Source organism: Ranitomeya imitator, chromosome 3, assembly GCF_032444005.1.
Source record: "Ranitomeya imitator isolate aRanImi1 chromosome 3, aRanImi1.pri, whole genome shotgun sequence".
Taxonomy (NCBI): Eukaryota; Metazoa; Chordata; class Amphibia; order Anura; family Dendrobatidae; genus Ranitomeya; species Ranitomeya imitator.
Window position 1 is genome coordinate 471,821,310 of NC_091284.1, and position 25,845 is coordinate 471,847,154.

Sequence of the window (25,845 nt, forward strand, 5' to 3'; positions counted from 1 at the left end):
TGGTCAGTTTGACTGGACGGCCAGGTCTAGGAAGACTTTGGTGGTCCCAAACTTATTCCATTTAAGGATTATGGAGGCCGCTGTGCTCTTAGGAACCTCGAGTACTGCAGAAATGTTTTTTGTAACCTTGGCCAGATGTGTGCCTTGCCACAATTCTGTCTGAGCTCCTTGGCCAGTTCCTTGGACCTCATGATTCTCATTTGGTCTGACATGCACTGTGAGCTGTGAGGTCTTATATAGACAGGTGTGTGCCTTTCCAAATCAAGTCATATCAGTTTAATTAAACACAGCGGGACTCCAATGAAGGAGTAGAACCATCTCAAGGAGGATCACAAGGAAATAGATAGCATGCGACTTTAATACGAGTGTCTGAGCAAAGGGTCTGAATACTTATCACCATGTGATATTTCAATTTTTATTTTTTATTAAATTTAAAATGACTACATTTCTGGGGGGGGGGGGTTTCAGTCAAGATGGGGTGCAGAGTGTACATTAATGTGATGAATGAACTTTTTTGAATTTACCAAATGGCTGCAATGAAACAAAGAGTGAACAATTTAAATGGGTCTGAATACTTTCCATACCCGCTGTATATGAACACACACACATTTTTATGGAGCCCTTACTAGTATTAACTAATACGTCTCATTAGACATCACACACGCTCAACTGCTTTGATGGTGAGGAACATTTTCTTCAACTCCAGCAAAATACCTTCATAGTTTGTTTCTGAAAAGAAAATAGACAATTTTTGCTTTAATAAAATAACACAAGAAATTCATAAAATATGGTTTTATAAGATCTTATGAAATTATAGTTCACCTGCACTTTGGTGGTCCCCCTGATCCTTTAGGTGCCATACATCATTCCCCCAACTACTGCAGTAAACCACTGTCCTTAGTGGTCATGGGCTGTACAAGCCTTTATCACCACTGAGGCCAGTGATTAGCTGCAGCAGGTGTAGAAATAATGTAATGTGCGACACATGACCAGCTGCTGGTAGGCAAATATCATAGAATCCTCAAAAACCTTTTTACAGTGGATCAGGCTTTAGATTTAACGATATGGAATGCATATTATTAAATAGGCCTCTTAGACCTGTTGAGAATGTTGTACTTACTTTAAAAATCCATGTTAGAACTGTTGTATAATTCTGCTTTTAAAATAAGCTGGACTCAAAACTAGACTGTTAAAATGTTCATTTTAATATCAGGCATGAAAACTTAAAAAAAGAACTAAGTCCATTTGGCTATGCATGGGGGTTTTGCGAACAAGAAAAAACAGACTGTTTATCATCATTGTTCTTGATCCGATATTCATCTATTTTTTGACTGTGTGTCCATTTTCACCATCAGTGTGGCATATGTTTTTCTCATATACATTATTTTTTTAATGTTTAATGGGTAGAGCTTGTAAAATGCATTAATATATAAATAAATTCATGCATTTCCAAGCTTGTACTACCCATTATACAGTAAAAAGACACAACAGTGCTAACTGTCCAAGTGCTAACTGTTTTTATCACTGGCTCCATTTTTTATTATTGTCTCTGTTTTTGTTGACATTTGGTCACAAAACAAAAACAGACATATGAACATGCCCATGGACTATAATGGGCACATATCGGTTAATTACATGGACAGATCAACTAAAAATTGGGTGTCTAAACATGCGTGAAGGCCTCATATAGTCATTCATATATGGACCTGATGAGGCTAATGTACTTACTTAGAACATTTAAAAGGAAACTATCAGGAGGATTTTGCTATGTAATTTAAAGGCAGCAGGAGATAGTGAATGAAACACAGAATTCAGGGATGTGTCACTGTTGTTTACTATCTGTGAAGGATTTATCACTAAGATTAACATTGCTGGACTACAATAGTCAGGCAGCGCCTCCTCCTGTGATAAGTAGCTCACTGTCTATGGCAGTGTTTCTCAACTCCAGTCCTCAAGACCCCACAGCAGGTCATGTTTTCAGGATTTCCTTAGTATTGCATAGGCGATGGAATTAATGCTTGAGCAGGTGATGAAATTATGAGGAAATCCTGAAAACGTGACCTGTTGTGGGGTCTTGAGGACTGGAGTTGACAAACACTGGTCTATGGACTTTGTACACTGAGAGCCTGGTGGGGGCGGAGTTAGCTTCTTCAGCTCTGCTTCATTCTAAATCTAAATGCTCTGATTGTGTGAGAACGGCTGCACCCAGTAATCTAAGTGATACATCGTTGGATTCAGCTTCTCTTTACCTACACCATGCTGCTCTCAGATGAGGTACCAAAAACCTGCTGACAGATTCCCTTTAAGAAATCTATTTAATAGTATGAACAGTTTATACCCTGAACTCTGGTGATGGAGCCGCTTTAAAAATAATATGCTAATTCTGTAAAATGCTCATGAGTTCAATAAGTACCCGATAAGTACCTTAAAATAAATGTGGTAACCACTGAGTTGCTCTTATACAATATTCACAATAACAAGCTTTACAATTCTATAACTTTAAGAATAGGAATTTATAAATGCTGCCTATATTTTCTTTTAAAGGCATGCAAGGTATTACAAAGAGGAAGGAATACAGAAACGGACATTATTCAAGGTTTTTGGCATTCGTTTTGATATTCTAGTGAATGGAGAGGTAATATAAATATTAGTTTGTTGATTTACCTTTGGTATCTTATATTTGAGGTTCATTACAAAGATCACTTAAGCCAGGTTTACACCAGTCGACTGGCACCGTTAAACTAGCTTTCCTAGGAATACTTGTTCATGATAATTGACCAGTGTAAACGCGCCCCCTTATCTACAGAAAAAGTCCTCTTCTGCATAGGAGCAGCTCTACCTAGAAAGCAGTTGTAATTGACATTCATGTTCAGATGAAAAATAATGTGATAATCCATACAATAAAGACAGCCAACAGGTTGTTGTTACTCCAACAGGCTTGAAACATCTTCCCAAGTGGAACCCATTAGTGATGCTGTTGCTTTATTAGCTTAACAGTAATTCACACATATAGAACAAGCCAAAAGCATTATTCCATATACAGTGCTCGGCATAAATGAGTACATCCTTCTGGAAAGTAAGATTTTAATCAATATCTCACTGAACACAAGAACAATTTCCAAAGGTTTCATAGAACATTTTTTTAACGCATAGCATGAAAGTAAGGTTAATAATATAACTTTCATTACAAAATCTTAAAGGGGTTGTCTCAATTAAAATGATAAGTCTGCAGTCAGTCTGTATCGCACACATCACTGCCGTTCCCGGCTCAGAAACCGGTGAATCCTTGCAGCGCACAGTGCAAGTGCTGGGGGGATGTTATGCTTTTTCCAGAAGCAAGAGGGTGCATGGCAAGACAGAAGGGAACGGGCACTCTGCCACTAGGGACATATTAAAGGGGGGAAACCTGACACTTGCCGTACAAAACCCTAAGCTCCCTTTCTTTCTCTAGATAGGTCCTTTCACCCCATGCATCAATCATGTTCCTATCCCTGAGAATGACCCTGACAAGTACGTAGGGCAGCAGGAACACAAGTCCTGCTCTAACATGAAGACACAAAGGAAAACAGACAAGGATAGAAGAAACAGCAATAACTCAAAGCGCTCCCATACTATAGAAATGGGAAGGAAAAGGTCAGACAAACAAAATAGAAGATAAGGTAAAGAAAAACACCCAAATTTCCAAATTAGTTATCTCCAGAGATGACTCCTAGACTAACTCTCTTCACACAGTGCACACTGCAGCTCCAAACCAAGTTAGAGCAAGCTATCACTGGCAACTACTCAATCTAAGAGGTGACTATTTATACCAGAAAGGAGTGGACAAATCAGAACAGCTGAGATAACTCAGGATGGAGAGCAGTAGGTGACAAACAGAACTGATTAACCCATGCAACAACAGAGCAAGGGAAATCTGCACAGCTAACTGGCAAAGCAGATCTAACCAGTTTAGCCAAATGCCGCAATCTTCTGACCCCTCTCTGTCATGGTATTCCTGTGACAGGGGATTTTTAAGTCTGCAGTCACACGAGTGACTGCAGACTTATCATTTTAGAGCAAACAACCCTTTTAAGGTTTACTCAAATTAGGTGAAATGAAATGAAAATGAATACACCCCACATCAAAGACTAATACACTAGAACAAAACTAGTATTGTGTATGATCTTTGCTTCCTTGCACTCCTCTCCCCCTGTTGCTTTAAAACAGCTGTTGTATATGGAAAGAAGAATTTGTATTATATTCGAGGAAATTTTTTTTTACTTTTTAATGAAAGTTTTTTGGCATTATCAAAATGTCATTGCTGTCCTACCAATCATATAGAACTCCAATATCTGGGGGGGAAAACTGGTGCATTTGACCTATGTGCTTTGTGACAGCAAGAGCGTAAACAGGGCGACCACAAGCCACACTGCATGGGCCAAGGTAATTAGTGAGGGTAAGGGCAGCACATTGATCCTTTTGCCCTATGTGAAGGAACGCCTAGCTATAGCTCTGGTAATGGGGTTAAAATGGTTTCAATTTTCTTACACATAAATGTTATTTATTGATATTGAATGTTGATAAATGAATATACATGCTGTACCCATCAATGATACGACATCATACCATGAGTAGGTATATCTTGTTAACATTATGCAATGAGCCTACGTAGTTTATGGAACTCAGTTTAAGGTCATGTGCAGCAGGGGAAGCAACTTTCTGATGTACATAGCAAAACAATATCTCCAATATTTACCTTATAGGGAGGAAAATTTGATATAATTCCAACAATGACGACCATAGGATCAGGAATTGGTATTTTTGGTGTGGTAAGTTTATAAATCTGTTTTATAGTTTGTCATGTTGGCACTCTTAATCCATATGTCTACATCATGCACATATCTGCCATATACACACCTTTTCAGCAATGTTAACTAAAATACATTGTGTTTCCAGCATATATAAAATTAAACTTACTGATATAAAAAATATATAAATCTTTATTTTCAGCTAATAAAAAAGCACCACCGCTTGGGTATTTCAGAATAGTAAATAGCAAATAGTTGTTTCATAATAGATAATCAATTTAATATCTATTCTTCTGTGATCCAAGGAAACAGCTGGGAAAGTTGTCCGGCTCATGTGTACTCATGAGTTTTCCCTTCTGTAACCCCTTCTGTAATGTCCATATGCTTCAATAGGGCACATGGAAAGGGCTTGTTCTGATAGTGTCATGGGGTTACTGCAACAGTGTGGAGTCAGAAGACCACAGTGTCTGATTGCTCCTACTCCTGCGCTGAGAAGAAGCACTTCTCCTTTATTTTAAATGTGTTTATTTCTTCTGGCAGAACAGGGGTTAATCGGCCATATTGGAAATCCATGTGCATACAGCTGTGCTCGGTTAGCCTCTCCTTTTACCTTTATAATCTGGGCTCTGTTAGTAATCCTCATCAGAGCTAGCATTTGCTGCATGGCTATCGGTGGGAGTGGAGTTCGTATGAGAAGGAGAGTTGAAGGAGTTATTAGTGATTGTTGCTTGGTTTGTATGCATGGTAATTCCTTATCCTTCTCTATTTTTGTTTATTCCCCTACCTTCACACCCCGGTGCACTCCTCTGTTATATGTGAGTGAATATTTTGTATGCCTGGAGTTTTCTGTTAACCTTTGATTGTGTTGCCTTGTTGGTTGGGTTGAATATGATGCACAGTAAAGCCCCCTCTTCCCTGGGTGGGGGAAGAGAACAGACAGACGGCTAACTCAGGAGATAAGGGAAGGGTGGAAGCCCCGGCATCTTCACTTTCAGAAGTATCCCGGGGAGTACGACGAGCTAGGGCACTCCCTAGTGTTAAGGACAGGGAAGGAACCCCTGGTCCCGGGTCACCCGACAGCTGTGTAGTGACAGATAGATTGATCCAGGACCAAAATGACAATCTATTGATTCTGTCATGTCCTAGAAGAGCCTCTCTAAGGGTCTGTTTACATCTTGTTTTTGGAAGGAGGTATTAAGAGTAAGGCAGACATTGAGAGATGTACACCTCCAATTAAAGTATCTGCCAACAAACTTAAATGTATTTTATGTGATATACCAACACAAAGTAGCTAGTAATTGTGAAGTATAAAGGAAATGATACTGGTTTTCTAAGTATTTAAAAAATATAAATCTGAAAACTGTAACTTGCATTTGTATTCAGTCCCCTGTAGTCTGATACCCATAAATAAAATTCTGAGTGACCAAATGCCTCCAGAAGTGACATTATTAGTAAATTGAGTCCACCTGTGTGTCATTTACTTTCAGCATAACTACAGCTGTTCTGTGAAGGCCCCAGAGGTTTGTTGGAGAACATTAGGGATAAAACAGCAACATGGAAACGACTAAACACACCAGACAGGTCTGGGATCGAGTTATGGAGTAGATTAAAGCAGAGTTATGTTATAAATTAATAGCCCAAGCTCCGAACATTTCACAGAGCACTATTCAATTCATCATCCAAAAATGGAAGGAGTATAGCACAACTGCAAACCTCCCAAGACATGGCCGTCCACCTAAACTGACATCTCAAGCAAGATGAGCACTAATTAGACAAGCTACATACTGGTCACTCTGGAGCAGCTGCAGAGATCCATAGCTCAGGTGGGAGAACCTGCTCACAGAACAACGATTTGTCACATACAGTACTTCACAAATCTGTCCTTTATGCAAGGGTGGCATTTTTTAAAGCAAGCCATAAAAAGTGCCATTTGCAATTTGCAAAAAGCTGTGTAGGGGACACTGCTACCAAGTGAAAGAATATTCTCTGGTAAGAAGAGACAAAAGTAGAACTTATTGGGCTAAATTCAATACGCTATATGTGGTGAAAAATTAACACTGGAAATTACACTGAACACCATCCCTACTGTCAAACATTGTGGTGGCAACATCATGCTGTTGGGATGCTTTTCTTCAGCAGGGACAGGAATGCTGTTCAGAGGTGATGGGGAGATGGATGGCACCAAAACATAGGGCAATCCTAGAGGAAAACCTGTTAAGAGGTTGCAAAAGAGTTGAGACAGGGGCGTAGATTCACCTTTCAGCAGGACAATGACCCTAAACATACTGCCAGAGCTACATTGGAATGGCTTAGATAAAAGCATATTCATGTGTGTGTGAATGGCCCAGTCACATGCCAGACCTAAATCCCATTGAGAATCTGCGGCAAGACTTGAAATTTGCTGTTCATAGACGTTCTTCAACCAAACTTACTGAGATAGAGCTACTTTGCAAGAAGAATAGGCAAAAATGTCAGCCTCTACATGTGCAAAGCTGGTAGTGACATACCCGAAAAGGCTTGCAGCAGTAATTGCAGCGAAAGGCAGTCTTACAAAGTATTGCCTCATGGGGGTTGAATACAAATGCACGTCACAATTTTCAAATTTATATTTTTAAAATATTTAGAAAATCATGTATAATTTCCTATACATTTCACAAACACTTGCTACTTTGTATTGTCATGTCACATAAAATCATAATAAAATACATTTAAGTTTGTGGTTATAACATGAAAAAATGAGGGAAAATGCACGGGGTATGAATACTTTTTAAAGGCACTGTATAATATGCTACTTTAAGGGTAAACAGTTGCATACATCAGACATTAAAAAAAAGCACTAAAGAAAACCAAACAACTGAATAATTTGGAACCCTAGAGCAATAGAAAACCAAACCAGAAAAAACAAGGATCCCTAAAAAATAACTTTTAATCGCAGTAGTTAAAAATAGAAGACTTTATATATCACATATAGTAAAAAAGTACAAAGTGTACCTAAAGAACCCTAAAACGGACTACAATAAATCCTGCCTGTCAGTGGAGGTTGGCACCCTAATTTACCGCGGTTGGCGCCCCCACTCCTCGACGGCTCACCCTTTTAAATCCCTAAAAAGGCCTGTAATACAGGAAACCTAGTGAGCCCTAAAGTACAATCCTATGCTGACAACTACCTACCAGTGGAGGTTGGCACCCTAATTTTCTGCGGTAGGCGCCCCCACTCCTCGGCGGCTGACCCTAGGGTCCCTCACAGTCCCTATAATAGGGATAGACAAAAGATAATGTCCCACATACACCTCCGATACCCGTGAAAAAAACACAAAAAAATGGAGAAATGAAATACAAAAAAATAATAAAAAGAAAAAAAGAGAGATCGATTGCTATCACAGTTTTATATAGCAATATATGGTGGGTGTCGCATAACAATATATACCACCACAGTAAATACCCTTACAGATAACTGGGTATAACGGAGTGTAAAGATATATCTTGTCCAAATTGGATTAATCTGACCAGCAAAAAATGAAAAAATAGACAGAATATGTAAGATGACAAAAAATGTGTATTTGTCACACTACTCCCAAATTATCATAATATTCAGCAAGAGACAAGTGCTAAATGCCACCAAATAGCCTTTCAACAAAACACTGGATCCACATCAATGTGCAATATTTATATACCAGTGAAAAGGCAGCATGTCATTCATCATGATAGGACAGATACTCCTAAAGACATGGATCCACCAGGTAATAAATAGAAAACCATGGTAGGCAGATAATTTTAGCATATATATACACCTCTTTTACAATCCTCAGGGTACTTGAACACAATCGTTCTGACCACATAGACAGTATGCATAAAGATGTGTAACCGCTATACTCATCTATTTGTTGAGGTGTATTATGGCCTTTCCAATTAGACCCAGAAGTCCATGTGGAAGAATGGATGTCATCGTGACCATAGTCTGTCAGTAAGTCCCCAGGTAATGCCCGTAAGTCCCCAGGTAATGCCCGACGCGTTTCCCCCCCCATTTGGGGATGACAGGGGTTCATCAGGGGTTAAGCAGCTACACAGAAAATGCAGGAGCTGTAGAGGTAATAAGCACTCACCACATTCCCCTCTTTTATAGCAATGCCATGGTTAAAGAACGCCAATTCCACGTGGAGCAGGCCGGAAATGGCGTCACTGAGCCGCCTGGAACGCAATATGCGCTCCACACTAGGAAACCGGCCGCATTAATACACAAGCCAGAAATGGCGTCACAAAGCCACCTGGAACGCAATATGCGCTCCACAGTAAGAGACCGGCGGTGTTAATACACAAGCCGGATGTGATATGAACACATTAAGGAGTACGTGGCTACGACGCTGAAGCCGGCTCATAGTGATAGACCCACAGCGCAAGTGCAGGAGCTGGATATAACGTCCATGCACTAGAGGGTGCGCAGCTGAGAAAATGGAACCGGCCTCAAAAACATGGCCGAAGCAGCTGCGCTTGCGCACTAGGAACAACGGGGACAATACCCCAAGTTACAAGCTGTAAATTATAGTTTATAAACGGGAACCTAGAGCTCTCATAATTCAGGGGGGCATTAAGTGTGTGGTAGCAACTGTACTACCAATGATACAAAAAACACACACACCCGCCCTACTAATTTATTTTTTAATGCGCTGATGGCGTCTTAAAATATACCAGACACGGGGGAAATAAGTAGTGAAATAACAATTGGACAAAAAATAAAAAAGAAGAAGACATAAAGTCATATATGTGCAAAATGTTACACAATCAAATAATATGATCGACAATTTATAAGAAATGTATAAATATATATGGCTAACTTGAGATGCTCCAAAATGTAAGACCACATAAGACGGCTAAATAAAACTAACAAAGGACAACTGCTCATTGAGGCCCAGGGGGCTCATAGATTTTAACAGATAAATCCACCTTGTCTCTCGCTGTAAAATACGTCTATCCCAATCCCCAAGTCTCACTGAGGACGTGATGACCTCAATGACCTTAAAAGAAAGGCATCCAGGGTTACCCCCATGCACAGTGTTGATGTGTCGGGCAACTGGGGTATCCCTGCCATGTTTGATATCACCAAGGTGTTCGCGAATGCGAACACGAAGTTCACGTTTTGTTTTACCGACATAATCCTTGGGGCAAGGACATGTACACAGGTATACCACCCCCACAGTTCTACAGTTGGCAAATTGTCTTATTGAGAAGATCCTGCCAGTTACTGAGCTCCTGAATGTCCTTGATACTTCAACATGTCTACAAAGAGAACAGTGTCCACTAGGGTTGAGCGAAACGGGTCGTTTATTTTCAAAAGTCGCCGACTTTTGGCAAAGTCGGGTTTCATGAAACCCGATCCGACCCCTGTGCGGGGTCGGCCATGCGGTACGCGACTTTCGCGCCAAAGTCGCGTTTCAATGACGCGAAAAGCGCCATTTCTCAGCCAATGAAGGTAAACGCAGAGTGTGGGCAGCGTGATGACATAGGTCCTGGTCCCCACCATCTTAGAGAAGGGCATTGCAGTGATTGGCTTGCTGTCTGCGGCGTCACAGGGGCTATAAAGGGGAGTTCCCGCCGACCGCCATGTTACTGCTGCTGATCTGAGCTTAGGGAGAGGTTGCTGCCGCTTCGTCAGAAGCAGGGATAGCGTTAGGCAGGGTCCATTAACCACCAAACCGCTTGTGCTGTAGCGATTTCCACTGCCCAACACCACCTTCGGTGTGCAGGGACAGTGGAAGCTACATTTTTTTTTTTCCCCTCAGCGCTGTAGCTCATTGGGCTGCCCTAGAAGGCTCCCTGATAGCTGCATTGCTGTGTGTACGCCGCTGTGCAAACCAACTGCTTTTTTCAAAGCACAAATCCTCTTGTTCCTTCCTTTCTGCACAGCTATCTTGTTTGTTTGTCCACACTTTTTATTTAATTTGTGCATCAGTCCACTCCTTATTGCTGCCTGCCATACCTGGCTGAGATTACTGCAGGGAGATAGTAATTGTTGGACACTCCCTGTTTTTTTTGTTTGTTTTTTTTGTGGGAGATTAAGATTGACATTTCTGCTAGAGTGCCATCCCTGTGTGTGCCATCTCTCACTCAGTGGGCCATAGAAAGCCTATTTATTTTTTTGCTTGATTTGGGTTATAAAATCTACCTGAAAAAATCACTACATCAATCAGTGGGAGAAAAATATTGGCCTCAGGGCTTGTGTGCCACTCTTGACTCCTGTGTGTGCCATCTCTCAGTCAGTGGGCCATAGAAAGCCTATTTATTTTTTTTGCTTGATTTGGGTTCTAAAATCTACCTGAAAAAATCACTACATCAATCAGTGGGAGAAAAATATTGGCCTCAGGGCTTGTGTGCCACTCCTGACTCCTGTGTGCATCATCACTCACTCAGTGGGCCATAGAAAGCCCATTTTTTTTTTTTTTTTGCTTTATTTGGGTTCTAAATTCAACCTGAAAAAATCAATAAATCAATCAGTGGGAGATTAATATTGGCCTTTGGGCTTGTGTGCCAGTCCTAAGCGTGCCATCTCTCTCTCTCAGATAGTGGGCCATAGAAAGCCTATTTATTATTTTTTTTTATTGGGTTTATAAATTTTCCCTGGAACAAAAAAAAAAAAGTGGGAGATTAATATTGGCCTCTGGGCTTGTGTGCCAGTCCTGAGCGTGCCATCTCTCTCACAAATAGTGGGCCATAGAAAGCCTATTTATTTTTTTTTTTTGGTTTTATAAATTCTCCCTGAAAAAAAAAAGGGAGATTAATATTGGCCTTTGGGCTTGTGTGCCAGTCCTAAGCGTGCCATCTCTCTCTCTCAGATAGTGGGCCATAGAAAGCCTATTTATTATTTTTTTTATTGGGTTTATAAATTTTCCCTGGAACAAAAAAAAAAAAGTGGGAGATTAATATTGGCCTCTGGGCTTGTGTGCCAGTCCTGAGCGTGCCATCTCTCTCACAAATAGTGGGCCATAGAAAGCCTATTTATTTATTTTTTTTTTGTTTTATAAATTCTCCCTGAAAAAAAAAGGGAGATTAATATTGGCCTTTGGGCTTGTGTGCCAGTCCTAAGCGTGCCATCTCTCTCTCTCAGATAGTGGGCCATAGAAAGCCTATTTATTATTTTTTTTATTGGGTTTATAAATTTTCCCTGAAAAAAAATAAAAAGTGGGAGATTAATATTGGCCTCTGGGCTTGTGTGCCAGTCCTGAGCGTGCCATCTCTCTCACAAATAGTGGGCCATAGAAAGCCTATTTATGTTTTTGGTTGATTTGGGTTCTAAATTCTACCTGAAAAAATCACTACATCAATCAGTGGGAGATAAATATTGGCCTCTGGGCTTGTGTGCCACTCCTGACTCCTGTGTGCGTCATCTCTCACTCAGTGGGCCATAGAAAGCCTTTTTTTGTTTTATTTGTTTTCTAAATTCTCCCTGAAAAAATCATTTTATTTTATTTGGTTTCTAAATTCTTCCTGAAAAAATCATTTTATTCTTGTTAGGACTGGCGGAACGCACCAAGAGAGATGTAATGGATGCGTTCGCAGTCCGGGGTCCACCGTGCAGGTGAAACCTGCTGCTAGGACATGACAGACGATATGGCGGTACTCATAAGTATACACGCGTGGGTTAAACCTCACCCAGCGTGAAGAAAGCGATCCTGTTGCGTCACAGGATCGCGGTACCGCACATAGAGCGCGAGCAAGTGGTCAGCGAACTAGACCCCAACAGGGATAGTAGTCCGATTAGACCCTTGCTGGCACTACACCACAACTGGGTGTGAAAAGTACATACAATAGAGGCACCGAAGTGCAAACTGTGCCGTGCTGGCAGGCACCACTAAGTACCCAGACATGGGTCAGGAAGCGCACACAGGCGTGTGGAGCCGCACTGGCGGTCACAGCAGAGGACGCTGACACGTGTGTGACACGTTGAGTGTTAAGTCGGGCGCTAGATAGCAGCCATACACCATACGCGAACAATCATACAGTAGGGTAGGGGTATTTAAAGGACGACTTGCACTCACAACAAACACACGTATAAAGTTGTACACTAGCGCATGGCCGTGCGGTCATGCGCAGTTTATATAGCTGCAGGACAGGAAGCGGCCACAGAAACTTTGCCCTTCCAAGACCTGCCAAGAGGACCAATAGAATGCGCTGCAGAGTCTGAGCACATGACCCTCGATCTCCAACGGGAGATCTTGCCCTGGGCATGCTCAGTGTGCGCAGACAAGGACTTAGTCCCAGAGAAGTCCACTCGCTGCTGACCAGTATTGGCTTTAAAGGCAGAAGCTGGAGAAGCAGCAGTAACTCTTCTCACAGAGTCAGACTGAGCGAGACGCTGGGATCGACGTCCCTGCTGAGCAGGCTCCACTGCGGCTGGAGGAGAATGGGAGACCGCAGCGGAGACAGATCGAGATTCCCCCTGTGCAGCAGAGGAAACTCGACTCCTAACATTACCCCCCCTCCTAGGGCCCCCCCCTCCTTGGGCCTCGCTACGTTCGAAGGCAGCAATGAGCTGTGGGGCCCGAATGTTTTCAGCAGGCTCCCATGACCTGTTCTCTGGACCATAACCCTTCCAATCCACCAGATAGAACTTTTTGCTGCGTACCACCTTACACCCCAAAATAGCGTTCACCTCGTAATCGTCCGTAGACGAACCCGATGTCCCGGCAGATGACTCGGAAAACCGGGACATGTATACGGGTTTCAAGAGGGACACATGAAAGGTGTCGGTGATACCCAAGCGTGGAGGAAGAGCCAGGCGGTAGACCACAGGATTAACCTGTTCGAGAACCTTGAAGGGACCCAAGTAGCGAGGAGCAAACTTAGTGGACTCAACTCGCAGCCTGATGTTACGGGCGGAGAGCCACACCAAGTCGCCAGGGACAAAAGTCGGAGCAGGGCGCCGATGAACATCGGCGGAGGACCTCATTCTCTCCTTGGAGGCCCGAATGGCATCCTGCGTGCGATCCCAAATGTCCCGTGCCTCCACAGCCCAGTCTGCCACCCTGGGATCAGCGGAAGACACAGGCATGGGCACAGGAACACGCGGATGCTGGCCGTAATTTAAGAGGAATGGAGTCTGACCGGTGGAGTCGGCTACGGCATTGTTAAGTGCAAACTCTGCCCACGGTAGCAAGGATGCCCAGTCATCCTGTCTGGCAGAAACAAAATGTCGCAGATATGTGACCAAGGTCTGGTTGGCCCTTTCTACCAACCCATTCGTCTCGGGATGATATGCCGAAGAGAGATTTAACTCAATACTGAGTAAACGACATAGCTCCCTCCAGAATCGAGACGCAAACTGGGGACCCCGGTCACTAACAATTTTGTCTGGCATACCGTGTAAGCGAAAGATATGCTTGATAAACAAGACAGCCAACGCCCGTGCAGATGGTAGCCGTGGAAGAGGCACCAAATGCACCATTTTGGAGAAATGGTCAGTGATCACCCAGATGATGGTGCAATTACGAGACTTGGGTAAGCCCACCACAAAGTCCATCCCGACCATCTCCCAGGGCCTGTCAGCCACGGGCAGAGGGTAAAGCAAACCAGCTGGCCGTTGCCGAGGAGTCTTGTTCCTGGCGCAAGAAACACACGCCCGAACGTACTCCGCGACATCACGAGCCATATGCGGCCACCAGTATGTCCTCGCCAGTAACTCAGATGTCCTTTTAGTACCAAAATGTCCACCCACCCTGGACGAGTGCGCCCAAGAGAGAACCTCCGGCCGCAAACTAGATGGAACAAAAGTTTTGCCCGGGGGCACAGACTCCAGCGAAACCGGGGCCACGGTTCTCAAACTCTCGGTGGGGACAATAAGCCGAGGCTCCTCCTCCTCCTCCGCAGATGACACAACGGAGCGAGAGAGAGCATCGGCCCGAATGTTCTTCTCCCCAGAAAGGAAATGGAGGGTGAAATGAAACCGGGAGAAGAACAAGGACAATCTGGCCTGGCGAGAATTCAACCGCTGAGCTGTCTGCAGATACACCAAATTTTTGTGATCTGTGAAGACTTGGAAGGGAAAACGTGCTCCCTCCAAGAGATGTCTCCACTCCGAGAAAGCCAACTTCATGGCTAGCAACTCCCTGTCCCCAATGGAATAATTCCTCTCTGCTGGTGCGAAGGTCTTGGAGAAAAAGAAGCAAGGATGCTTCCGACCTTGAGCATCCTTTTGGAAGAGGACTGCTCCAGCACCAACAGAAGAGGCATCCACCTCCATGATAAATGGCTTATCAACATCGGGGCGATGAAGTATGGGAGCGCTAGCGAAGTGTGACTTTATAGAGATAAAGGCCTTGGAGACCTCCTCAGACCACAATTTAGGATTTGCCCCCTTCTTGGTGAGGGCAACCAAGGGAGCTACCAAAGTTGAGAAATGCGGGATGAACTGGCGATAATAATTGATGAACCCCATAAAGCGCTGCACCGCTTTAAGAGAATGAGGTTCCTGCCAGTCCATCACAGCCTGTAGTTTGGCAGGATCCATAGCCAATCCCTGGGCTGAGATGATGTAGCCTAGGAAAGGTAAGGACTCCTGCTCAAACATGCACTTCTCCAACTTGGCATAGAGGGAGTTTGCCCGTAGGAGGTCGAAGACTTTGCAAACATCTCTCCGGTGGGAGTCAATATCTGGAGAGTAGATGAGAATATCATCCAGATAGACTACGACCGAGGTGGAAAGCATATCCCGGAAGATATCGTTCACAAAGTCTTGGAAAACGGCTGGGGCATTACAGAGCCCAAAGGGCATCACCAGATATTCATAGTGCCCATCCCTGGTGTTAAAAGCCGTCTTCCATTCGTCTCCCTCACGGATGCGAATCAGGTTGTAAGCACCCCGCAGATCTAATTTAGTAAATACCCTTGGTCCCCGAAGCCTATCGAACAGTTCAGATATCAAAGGCAAAGGGTATTTATTGTTAACGGTGATGGCGTTAAGACCCCTGTAGTCTATGCATGGACGCAATTCCCCACTCTTCTTCTGCACGAAGAAGAATCCTGCCCCAGCAGGTGACACTGACTTCCTGATGAACCCTCTTGCCAGATTTTCCTGTATGTACTGTGACATTGCCTCCGTCTCCGGGAGAGATAGCGGATAGACTCGACCCCGGGGAGGCTCAGCACCAGGCAAGAGGTCAATAGGACAGTCATAGGGGCGATGGGGCGGAAGGGTCTCCGCCGCCTTTTTGGAGAATACGTCTGCATATGACCAATACTGCTTGGGGAGAGAGGATAGATCTGCGGATACCTCAGTAGTAGCAACCTGAACGCACTCCCTCTGACACCTACCCCCACAAGATTCACCCCAACCCAGAATTCTGCCAGAGGACCACTCGATATGAGGAGAGTGGTACCGTAGCCAAGGTATTCCCAACAGGATCTCATCAATTCCTTCCGGAATGACGAGCAGAGAAATTATCTCCTGATGAGATGGCGACATGGACAGAGTAAAAGGGATGGTCTGGTGTGTTATCTGTGAGGGCAATGTCGACCCATTCACCACTCGCACCGTTACTGGTTGAGCAAGCATAACCAAGGGTATTGCGTGACGTTGGGCGAAGGCAGAAGACATAAAGTTGCCCTCCGCCCCAGAATCCACGCAGAGCTCTACCGAGTGGGAAAATGAGCCAATAGTAATTGTCCCCTTAAAGGACAACTTAGAGGCAAACGTCGCCGTGTCTAGTGTACCTCCACCAACTACCACTAGATGCTGACGTTTCCTCGATCGCTGAGGACATCTGGTGGCTAGATGTCCTGACTGCTGGCAAACATGACAGACCCTGAGTGCACAAGCGGTCCGGGACTTAGATCCTGCTTGTGACACCTCCCTGGCCTCATGTGACTCAGGAACCAGGACTGGAAATTCAAGAGGTTTGGCAAAAGTTGGAGCCAGCCGAAACCTCTGCCTACACTGGGCTCGCTCTAACCTCCGCTCGTTAAAACGGAGGTCAATTCGAGTGGAAACAGTTATTAACTCCTCCAGTGTGGCAGGAATCTCCCTAGTGGCCAGAGCGTCCTTTACGTGGTCAGCCAAGCCCCTCCAAAATATGGGGATAAGAGCTTTATCCGACCAATCCAGCTCAGATGCTAAGGTGCGGAATTGGACGGCAAAATGACTGACCAAGGACTCACCCTGAGTTAATGCCAGCAATTGGAGCGCAGTATCATGGGTGACTTGAGGTCCTAAAAAGACCTGTTTCAGAGCGCTCAGAAACAGCGGAGCACTCTGCACCACATGATCGCCACGCTCCCACAGCGGCGTAGCCCATTCCAACGCCCTGTCCGACAATAGAGACAAAATAAATCCCACCTTAGCCCGCTCTGTGGGAAAACGTGTAGCCAGGAGCTCGAGATGAATAGAGCACTGACTCACAAATCCCCTACAAAACTTGCTATCATCAGAAAATTTTTCTGGCAGCGGGAGGTGAGATAATGTCGGAACAGGGGTGGCAATGGACATAGTAGCTGCAGCCACGCTGGCAGCCTGTACAGCTACTGCAGTAACATCCACAGCTGAGGTCGCGCTCTCGAGAGCCGCCAACCTACCCTCCAGCTGCTGGATATGCCGCAGAGATTGCTGTATGTCTGTCATCACTAGCCAGACCCTGGCGCTAGTGTACTGTTAGGACTGGCGGAACGCACCAAGAGAGATGTAATGGATGCGTTCGCAGTCCGGGGTCCACCGTGCAGGTGAAACCTGCTGCTAGGACATGACAGACGATATGGCGGTACTCATAAGTATACACGCGTGGGTTAAACCTCACCCAGCGTGAAGAAAGCAATCCTGTTGCGTCACAGGATCGCGGTACCGCACATAGAGCGCGAGCAAATGGTCAGCGAACTAGACCCCAACAGGGATAGTAGTCCGATTAGACCCTTGCTGGCACTACACCACAACTGGGTGTGAAAAGTACATACAATAGAGGCACCGAAGTGCAAACTGTGCCGTGCTGGCAGGCACCACTAAGTACCCAGACATGGGTCAGGAAGCGCACACAGGCGTGTGGAGCCGCACTGGCGGTCACAGCAGAGGACGCTGACACGTGTGTGACACGTTGAGTGTTAAGTCGGGCGCTAGATAGCAGCCATACACCATACGCGAACAATCATACAGTAGGGTAGGGGTATTTAAAGGACGACTTGCACTCACAACAAACACACGTATAAAGTTGTACACTAGCGCATGGCCGTGCGGTCATGCGCAGTTTATATAGCTGCAGGACAGGAAGCGGCCACAGAAACTTTGCCCTTCCAAGACCTGCCAAGAGGACCAATAGAATGCGCTGCAGAGTCTGAGCACATGACCCTCGATCTCCAACGGGAGATCTTGCCCTGGGCATGCTCAGTGTGCGCAGACAAGGACTTAGTCCCAGAGAAGTCCACTCGCTGCTGACCAGTATTGGCTTTAAAGGCAGAAGCTGGAGAAGCAGCAGTAACTCTTCTCACAGAGTCAGACTGAGCGAGACGCTGGGATCGACGTCCCTGCTGAGCAGGCTCCACTGCGGCTGGAGGAGAATGGGAGACCGCAGCGGAGACAGATCGAGATTCCCCCTGTGCAGCAGAGGAAACTCGACTCCTAACAATTCTATTATTTTTTTTTCCTAAAGTCTCCCTGAAAAAAAAAAAAAAAAAAATCAGTGGGAGATTAATATTGCCCTTTCTGCTTGTGTGCCAGTCTTGACTCCTGGGTGTGCCATCTCTCTCTCTCTCTCCAATTGTGGGCCATAGAAAGCCTATAATTTTTTTAGCTTGATTTGGGTTCCAAAATCTACCTGAAAAAATCACTACATCAATCAGTGGGAGATAAATATTGGCCTCTGGGCTTGTGTGCCACTCTTGACTCCTGTGTGCGTCATCTCTCACTCAGTGGGCCATAGAAAGCCTTTTTTTGTTTTATTTGTTTTCTAAATTCTCCCTGAAAAAATCATTTTATTTTATTTGGTTTCTAAATTCTTCCTGAAAAAATCATTTTATTCTATTTTTTTTTTTCCTAAAGTCTCCCTGAAAAAAACAAAAAAAACAAATCAGTGGGAGATTAATATTGCCCTTTCTGCTTGTGTGCCAGTCTTGACTCCTGGGTGTGCCATCTCTCTCTCTCTCTCCAATTGTGGGCCATAGAAAGCCTATTATTTTTTTAGCTTGATTTGGGTTCCAAAATCTACCTGAAAAAATCACTACATCAATCAGTGGGAGATAAATATTGGCCTCTGGGCTTGTGTGCCACTCCTGACTCCTGTGTGCGTCATCTCTCACTCAGTGGGCCATAGAAAGCCTTTTTTTGTTTTATTTGTTTTCTAAATTCTCCCTGAAAAAATCATTTTATTTTATTTGGTTTCTAAATTCTTCCTGAAAAAATCATTTTATTCTATAATTTTTTTTTCCTAAAGTCTCCCTGAAAAAAAAAAAAAAAAAATCAGTGGGAGATTAATATTTACATTTGTGCTTCAGTGACAGTCCAGCGTGTGTGGCATCTCTCTCATTTGTTGCCACCAACAACAGAGTGTGTAACATTGTGCCTGATTTTCGTTGTGGTCTCACTCACCTGTAAAGGGGTAGCTAAATCATACTGAAGTTATAGCTCACCGTGTAAGTTGTGTGACAGCAACAAATACCGTTAGTTTGTTTACGTTTTTAAAACAATGAGGAAGTCTGGTGGAAGTGGTCGTGGCCGGGGGCGTTCATTGTCAGCTGGTAATGAGGGTAGTGGTAGTGGTGGAGCATCAGCTGGTCGTGGGAAAAAAATATTGCACCTAAGTCTGGAGCTGTGGAGCCAGGTTCGTCGTCTGGCTACACAAGGCCTCGAACGCTCCCTTTTCTGGGAGTAGGAAAACCGCTTTTAAAGCCGGAGCAGCAAGAGCAAGTTTTGGCTTATCTTGCTGACTCAGCCTCTAGCTCTTTTGCCTCCTCTCGTGAAACTGGTAAATGTCAAAGCAGCGCGTCGTTAGTGGATGTTCACGGTCAGGGACAAGTCGCTTCCTTGTCCTCTTCAGCAAAAACAACAACAGAGAAGAATGCAGCAGGCGACACAACGGGTTACTCCATGGAGCTCTTTACACATACCGTCCCTGGCTTAGAAAGTGAAGCAGTTAACAGTCCATGCCCATTACAAGTTGAATCTGACATGGAGTGCACTGATGCACAGCCACAGCCAGACTACTATGCTGGTCCTTTGACTCAGACCACAACATTGCCCTCGCAGGGTAATGATCAAGAATCAGACCCTGATGAGACTATGTTGCCCCATCACGAACGCTATACCACCGACCGACACGGTGACACAGACGAAGTTGCACACGAGCTACAAGAAGAGGTAATAGATGACCCAGTTCTTGACCCCGATTGGCAGCCATTGGGGGAACAGGGTGCAGGCGGCAGCAGTTCTGAAGCGGAGGAGGAGGGGCCGCAGCAGGCATCAACATCGCAACAGGTTCCATCTGCCGGGCCCGTATCTTGCCCAAAACGCGTGGCAAAGCCAAAACCTGTTGGAGGACAGCGTGGCCATCCGGTTAAAGCTCAGTCTGCAATGCCTGAAAAGGTATCCGATGCTAGAAAGAGTGCAGTCTGGCATTTTTTTAAACAACATCCAATTGATCAGCGCAAAGTCATCTGTCAAAAATGTTCAACTACCTTAAGCAGAGGACAGAATCTGAAAAGTCTCAATACAAGTTGCATGCATAGACATTTAACCACCATGCATTTGCAAGCCTGGACTAACTACCAAACGTCCCTTAAGGTTGTAGCACCCTCGGCCAATGAAGCTAGTCAACAACGTAACATCCCTTCCGGCAGTGTAGGGCCACCATTTTCCGCACCACCTGCAGTATCTGTGCAGGTTTCTTTGCCAGGCCAAAGCAGTCAGGGTCAGGGAATCACCAGTTTCGTAGTAGGAAACACTGCATCTAGGGCACCGGCGGCAACAATACCATCTCCCACCGTCTCTCAGTCTGCCATGTCCACCGGCACCCCCGCTAGTTCCACGATCTCCAGCTCTCCAGTCCAGCTCACCCTACATGAGACTATGGTTAGAAAAAGGAAGTACTTAGCCTCGCATCCGCGTACACAGGGTTTGAACGCCCACATAGCTAGACTAATCTCGTTAGAGATGATGCCCTACCGGTTAGTTGAAAGCGAAGCTTTCAAAGTCCTGATGGACTACGCTGTACCACGCTACGAGCTACCCAGTCGACACTTTTTTTCCAGAAAAGCCATCCCAGCCCTCCACCAGCATGTTAAAGAGCGCATCGTCCATGCACTCAGGCAATCTGTGAGCACAAAGGTGCACCTGACAACAGATGCATGGACCAGTAGGCATGGCCAGGGACGTTACGTGTCCATCACGGCACACTGGGTGAATGTTGTGGATACAGGGTCCACAGGGGACAGCAAGTTTGGGACAGTTCTGCCTAGCCCACGGTCTAGGAAACAGTTGGCTGTAGCCGTTCGCACCCCCTCCTCCTCCTCTTCGTCCTCCTGCAGAAGCGAGAGCTCGTCCACAGACCGCAGTCGCACAACCACTCCATCCGCAGCTGCCACTGTTGCACACCAAGTCTCCCATTATGGGGCAGCTTCTGGCAAACGTCAGCAGGCTGTATTGGCTATGAAGTGTTTGGGCGACAACAGACACACCGCGGAAGTTCTGTCCGAGTTCTTGCAGAAAGAAACACAGTCGTGGCTGGGCACTGTAGATCTTGAGGCAGGCAAGGTAGTGAGTGATAACGGAAGGAATTTCATGGCTGCCATCTCCCAACTGAAACACATTCCTTGCCTGGCTCACACCTTAAACCTGGTGGTGCAGTGCTTCCTGAAAAGTTATCCGGGGTTATCCGACCTGCTCCTCAAAGTGCGTGGACTTTGCGCACATATCCGCCGTTCGCCCGTACACTCCAGCCGTATGCAGACCTATCAGCATTCTTTGAACCTTCCCCAGCATCGCCTAATCATAGACGTTGCAACAAGGTGGAACTCAACACTGCACATGCTTCAGAGACTGTGCGAACAGAGGCGGGCTGTTATGTTTTTGTGGGAGGATACACATACACGGGCAGGCAGTAGGATGGCAGACATGGAGTTGTCAGGTGTGCAGTGGTCGAAGATTCAAGACATGTGTCAAGTCCTTCAGTGTTTTGAGGAATGCACACGGCTGGTTAGTGCAGACAACGCCATAATAAGCATGAGCATCCCCCTAATGCGTCTGCTGATGCAAAGTTTGACGCACATAAAGGATCAGGCGTCTGCAGCTGAGGAAGAGGAAAGCCTTGATGACAGTCAGCCATTGTCTGGCCAGGGCAGTATACAGGACGAGTTAGCGGGCGAAGAGGAGGAGGAGGACGAGGAGGATGATGGGGATGATTATATTTTTAATGAGGAAGCTTTTCCGGGGCCACTGGAAATTGGTGGCGCGGCAAGGCCGGGTTCTGGTTTTTGGAGGGACACAAGTGACGTGGATTTGCCTGAAACTGCCCCTCAACCAAGCACAACCGCAGATTTGAGAACTGGAACTTTGGCCCACATGGCGGATTATGCCTTACGTATCCTCAAAAGGGACACATGCATAACTAAAATGATGAACGATGACGATTACTGGTTGGCCTGCCTCCTTGATCCTCGCTATAAAGGCAAATTGCAAAATATAATGCCACATGAGAACTTGGAACTAATATTAGCAACCAAACAATCAACTCTTGTTGACCGTTTGCTTCTGGCATTCCCTGCACACAGCGCCCGTGATCGTTCTCACACGAGCTGCAGGGGCCAGCAGACCAGAGGAGTTAGAGGGGCAGAAATCAGAAGTGGCGTTGGCCAGAGGGGTTTTCTGACCAGGTTGTGGAGTGATTTTGCTATGACCGCAGACAGGACAGGTACTGCAGCATCAATTCAAAGTGACAGGAGACAACATTTGTCCAGTATGGTTACAAACTATTTTTCATCCCTTATCGATGTTCTCCCTCAACCGTCATTCCCATTTGATTACTGGGCATCCAAATTAGACACCTGGCCAGAATTGGCAGAATATGCATTGCAGGAGCTTGCTTGCCCGGCAGCTAGTGTCCTATCAGAAAGAGTATTCAGTGCTGCAGGTTCAATACTAACAGAAAAAAGGACTCGTCTGGCTACCCATAATGTAGATGATCTAACCTTCATTAAAATGAACCACAACTGGATTTCGAAATCTTTTGCCCCACCTTGCCCGGCTGACACCTAGCTTTCCTATGAAAAGGTCTTGCCTGTGGACTATTCTGAATGCCTTTTCCAATCTCGTAATTTTCTGCACCTGATTGTCCAGCATACGACATGTTTACACCTCACTAAATGGCCAAACTCCCCACACGGGGCCGTGGTATCGACACTTGGCGACAGCACCCGTGAGAGTGCTGTTTGTCTGAAGAGGTGGTTGTGCCCGCTTTTGGTCGACGGCACTGCCACTGGGTCCCTCCTAGTACAATAAAGTGTCTCTGGCGGTGGTGGTGCGCACCCAACGTCAGACACACCGTTGTAATATGAGGGGCCCTGGGCCTGTACCGCCGGCCACAAGACAGTTCCCCCCCCCAGCTCAAACAGTGCTCTACCACTTGCAAAATTATCTCACAGCTCCACCAATGTTTAGTCTATGCGCTAACATCCTTCAATGCCTGCCACTGACAATACCATTGTATTGACATTTTTGTTATGTTAGGCCTTCGAAGCCTGTCTGCGGTCACTCCTTCCACTAGGCCTCCACTGACCACACCACTGCTGCCCGTGTACCCCTGGAACCAATTTAAAAATCCCTACAGCCAGCCCAATTTTTTTATTTTAGGCCTTCGATGCCTGTCTGCGGTCCATTCTTTCTACTACTACTACACTGACCAGGCCACTGCTGCCCGTGTACCCCTGGAACCAATTTAAAATTGCCTACAGCCATGTGTTATTATTTTAGGCCTTCGATGCCTGTCTGCGGTCACTCCTTCCACTAGGCCTCCACTGACCACACCACTGCTGCCCGTGTACCCCTGGAACCAATTTAAAATTGCCTACAGCCAGCCCAATTTTTTTATTTTAGGCCTTCGATGCCTGTCTGCGGTCCATTCTTTCTACTACTACTACACTGACCAGGCCACTGCTGCCCGTGTACCCCTGGAACCAATTTAAAATTGCCTACAGCCATGTGTTATTATTTTAGGCCTTCGATGCCTATCTGCGGTCACTCCTTCCACTAGGCCTCCACTGACCACACCACTGCTGCCCGTGTACCCCTGGAACCAATTTAAAATTCCCTACAGCCAGCCCAATTTTTTTATTTTAGGCCTTCGATGCCTGTCTGCGGTCCATTCTTTCTACTACTACTACACTGACCAGGCCACTGCTGCCCGTGTACCCCTGGAACCAATTTAAAATTGCCTACAGCCATGTGTTATTATTTTAGGCCTTCGATGCCTATCTGCGGTCACTCCTTCCACTAGGCCTCCACTGACCACACCACTGCTGCCCGTGTACCCCTGGAACCAATTTAAAATTGCCTACAGCCAGCCCAATTTTTTTATTTTAGGCCTTCGATGCCTGTCTGCGGTCCATTCTTTCTACTACTACTACACTGACCAGGCCACTGCTGCCCGTGTACCCCTGGAACCAATTTAAAATTGCCTACAGCCATGTGTTATTATTTTAGGCCTTCGATGCCTGTCTGCGGTCACTCCTTACAATATGCCTCCACTGACCACACCACTGCTGCCCGTGTACCCCTGGAACCAATTTAAAATTGCCTACAGCCAGCCCAATTTTTTTATTTTAGGCCTTCGATGCCTGTCTGCGGTCCGTTCTTTCTACTACTACTACACTGACCAGGCCACTGCTGCCCGTGTACCCCTGGAACCAATTTAAAATTGCCTACAGCCATGTGTTATTATTTTAGGCCTTCGATGCCTGTTTGCGGTCACTCCTTCCAATAGTTCTCCACTGACCAGACCAATGCTGGCCATGTACCCCTGGAACCCAGCTGAAAGTGCATGTAGCCTCCTTTTTTTCTTTGTTTTATATTTAGAAAGCCCAGATGAACTACGCTGTGCAACGGTTCAAGCTACCCAGTCGACATTTCTTTTGCGAGAAAAGCCATCCCAGCCCTCCACCGGCATGAAAAAGTCTGCATTGTCATAGCACTCAGGCAATCAAACAGTAGAAAGGTGCACCTGACAAGAGACGCATGGACCAGTAGGCATGTCCACAAAAAGTTACGTGTCCATTACGGCGCACTGGGTTAATGTGTTGGATGCATGGTCCACAGGGGACAGCCTACAAAGTCTGTCTGCAGTCCCTAATTCCAATTTTCCTCCGCTGACCACACCACTGCTGCCCGTGTACCCCTGGAACCAATTTTACAGTGTCTACAGCCTAATTTTGTTATGTTAGGCCTACTACGCCTGTCTGCGGTCCCTCCTTCCAATACTCGTCCACTGACCACACCACTGCTGCCCGTGGACCCCTGGAACCTATTTTTAATTGCATAGAGCATCCTTTTTTTAATAGTAGGCGTACAAAGTCTGTCTGCGGTCCACTATTGAAATTGTCCTCCACTGCCCAGAGCACTGCTGCTTGTGTACCCCTGTAACTTTTTTAAGCTGCAGTGAGCCACATTTTTGGGTTAAGTCCTACTACCTGTGTCTGTCTGCGCCACTCAATTCAGCTGTGTTCCTTTGAAAAAAGCTGAGCGTCAATAGTCTTGTTTTCAGCCTCTAGGAATTTTAAAACTGCATTGGGGGTACAACTTTGGTAGGGCCTACTAACGGTGTCTGCCTCCCCAAGGTGTGCCCCAGGTTTCCTCGCCATTGCTTCGATCTTAATGCTCTCGTTTAGTAGTTGTTGGAAACTACACTGCATTAGGCCTACAAATTGGGTATGGGGTGTAGAGAGATGGTGTGTTCCACTCCAAGGTGTTCTCCAGGTTGCCTTTCCTGAGCTTCGATCTTCCGGCTCTCGTTTAGTAGTTGTTGGAAACTACACTGCATTAGGCCTTCAAATTGGGTATGGGGTGTAGAGAGATGGTGTGTTCCACTCCAAGGTGTTCTCCAGGTTG

The 25,845-nt window shown here is 45.6% G+C and overlaps 1 protein-coding gene across 3 annotated transcripts in view; it reads left to right on the plus strand.

Moving 5' to 3' along the window:
• LOC138670280 (P2X purinoceptor 1-like) overlaps positions 1-25,845 on the plus strand; it is a 186,226-nt gene that overhangs the window by 127,766 nt on the left and 32,615 nt on the right. For 2 of the 3 annotated variants that reach the window (XM_069757475.1, XM_069757476.1), the window contains 2 exons: positions 2,545-2,635; positions 4,743-4,808. In XM_069757475.1, the coding sequence (XP_069613576.1) occupies positions 2,545-2,635; positions 4,743-4,808 (157 nt within the window). The remainder of the gene's footprint in view (positions 1-2,544; positions 2,636-4,742; positions 4,809-25,845) is intronic. The other variant, XM_069757477.1, reaches the window with a different exon arrangement.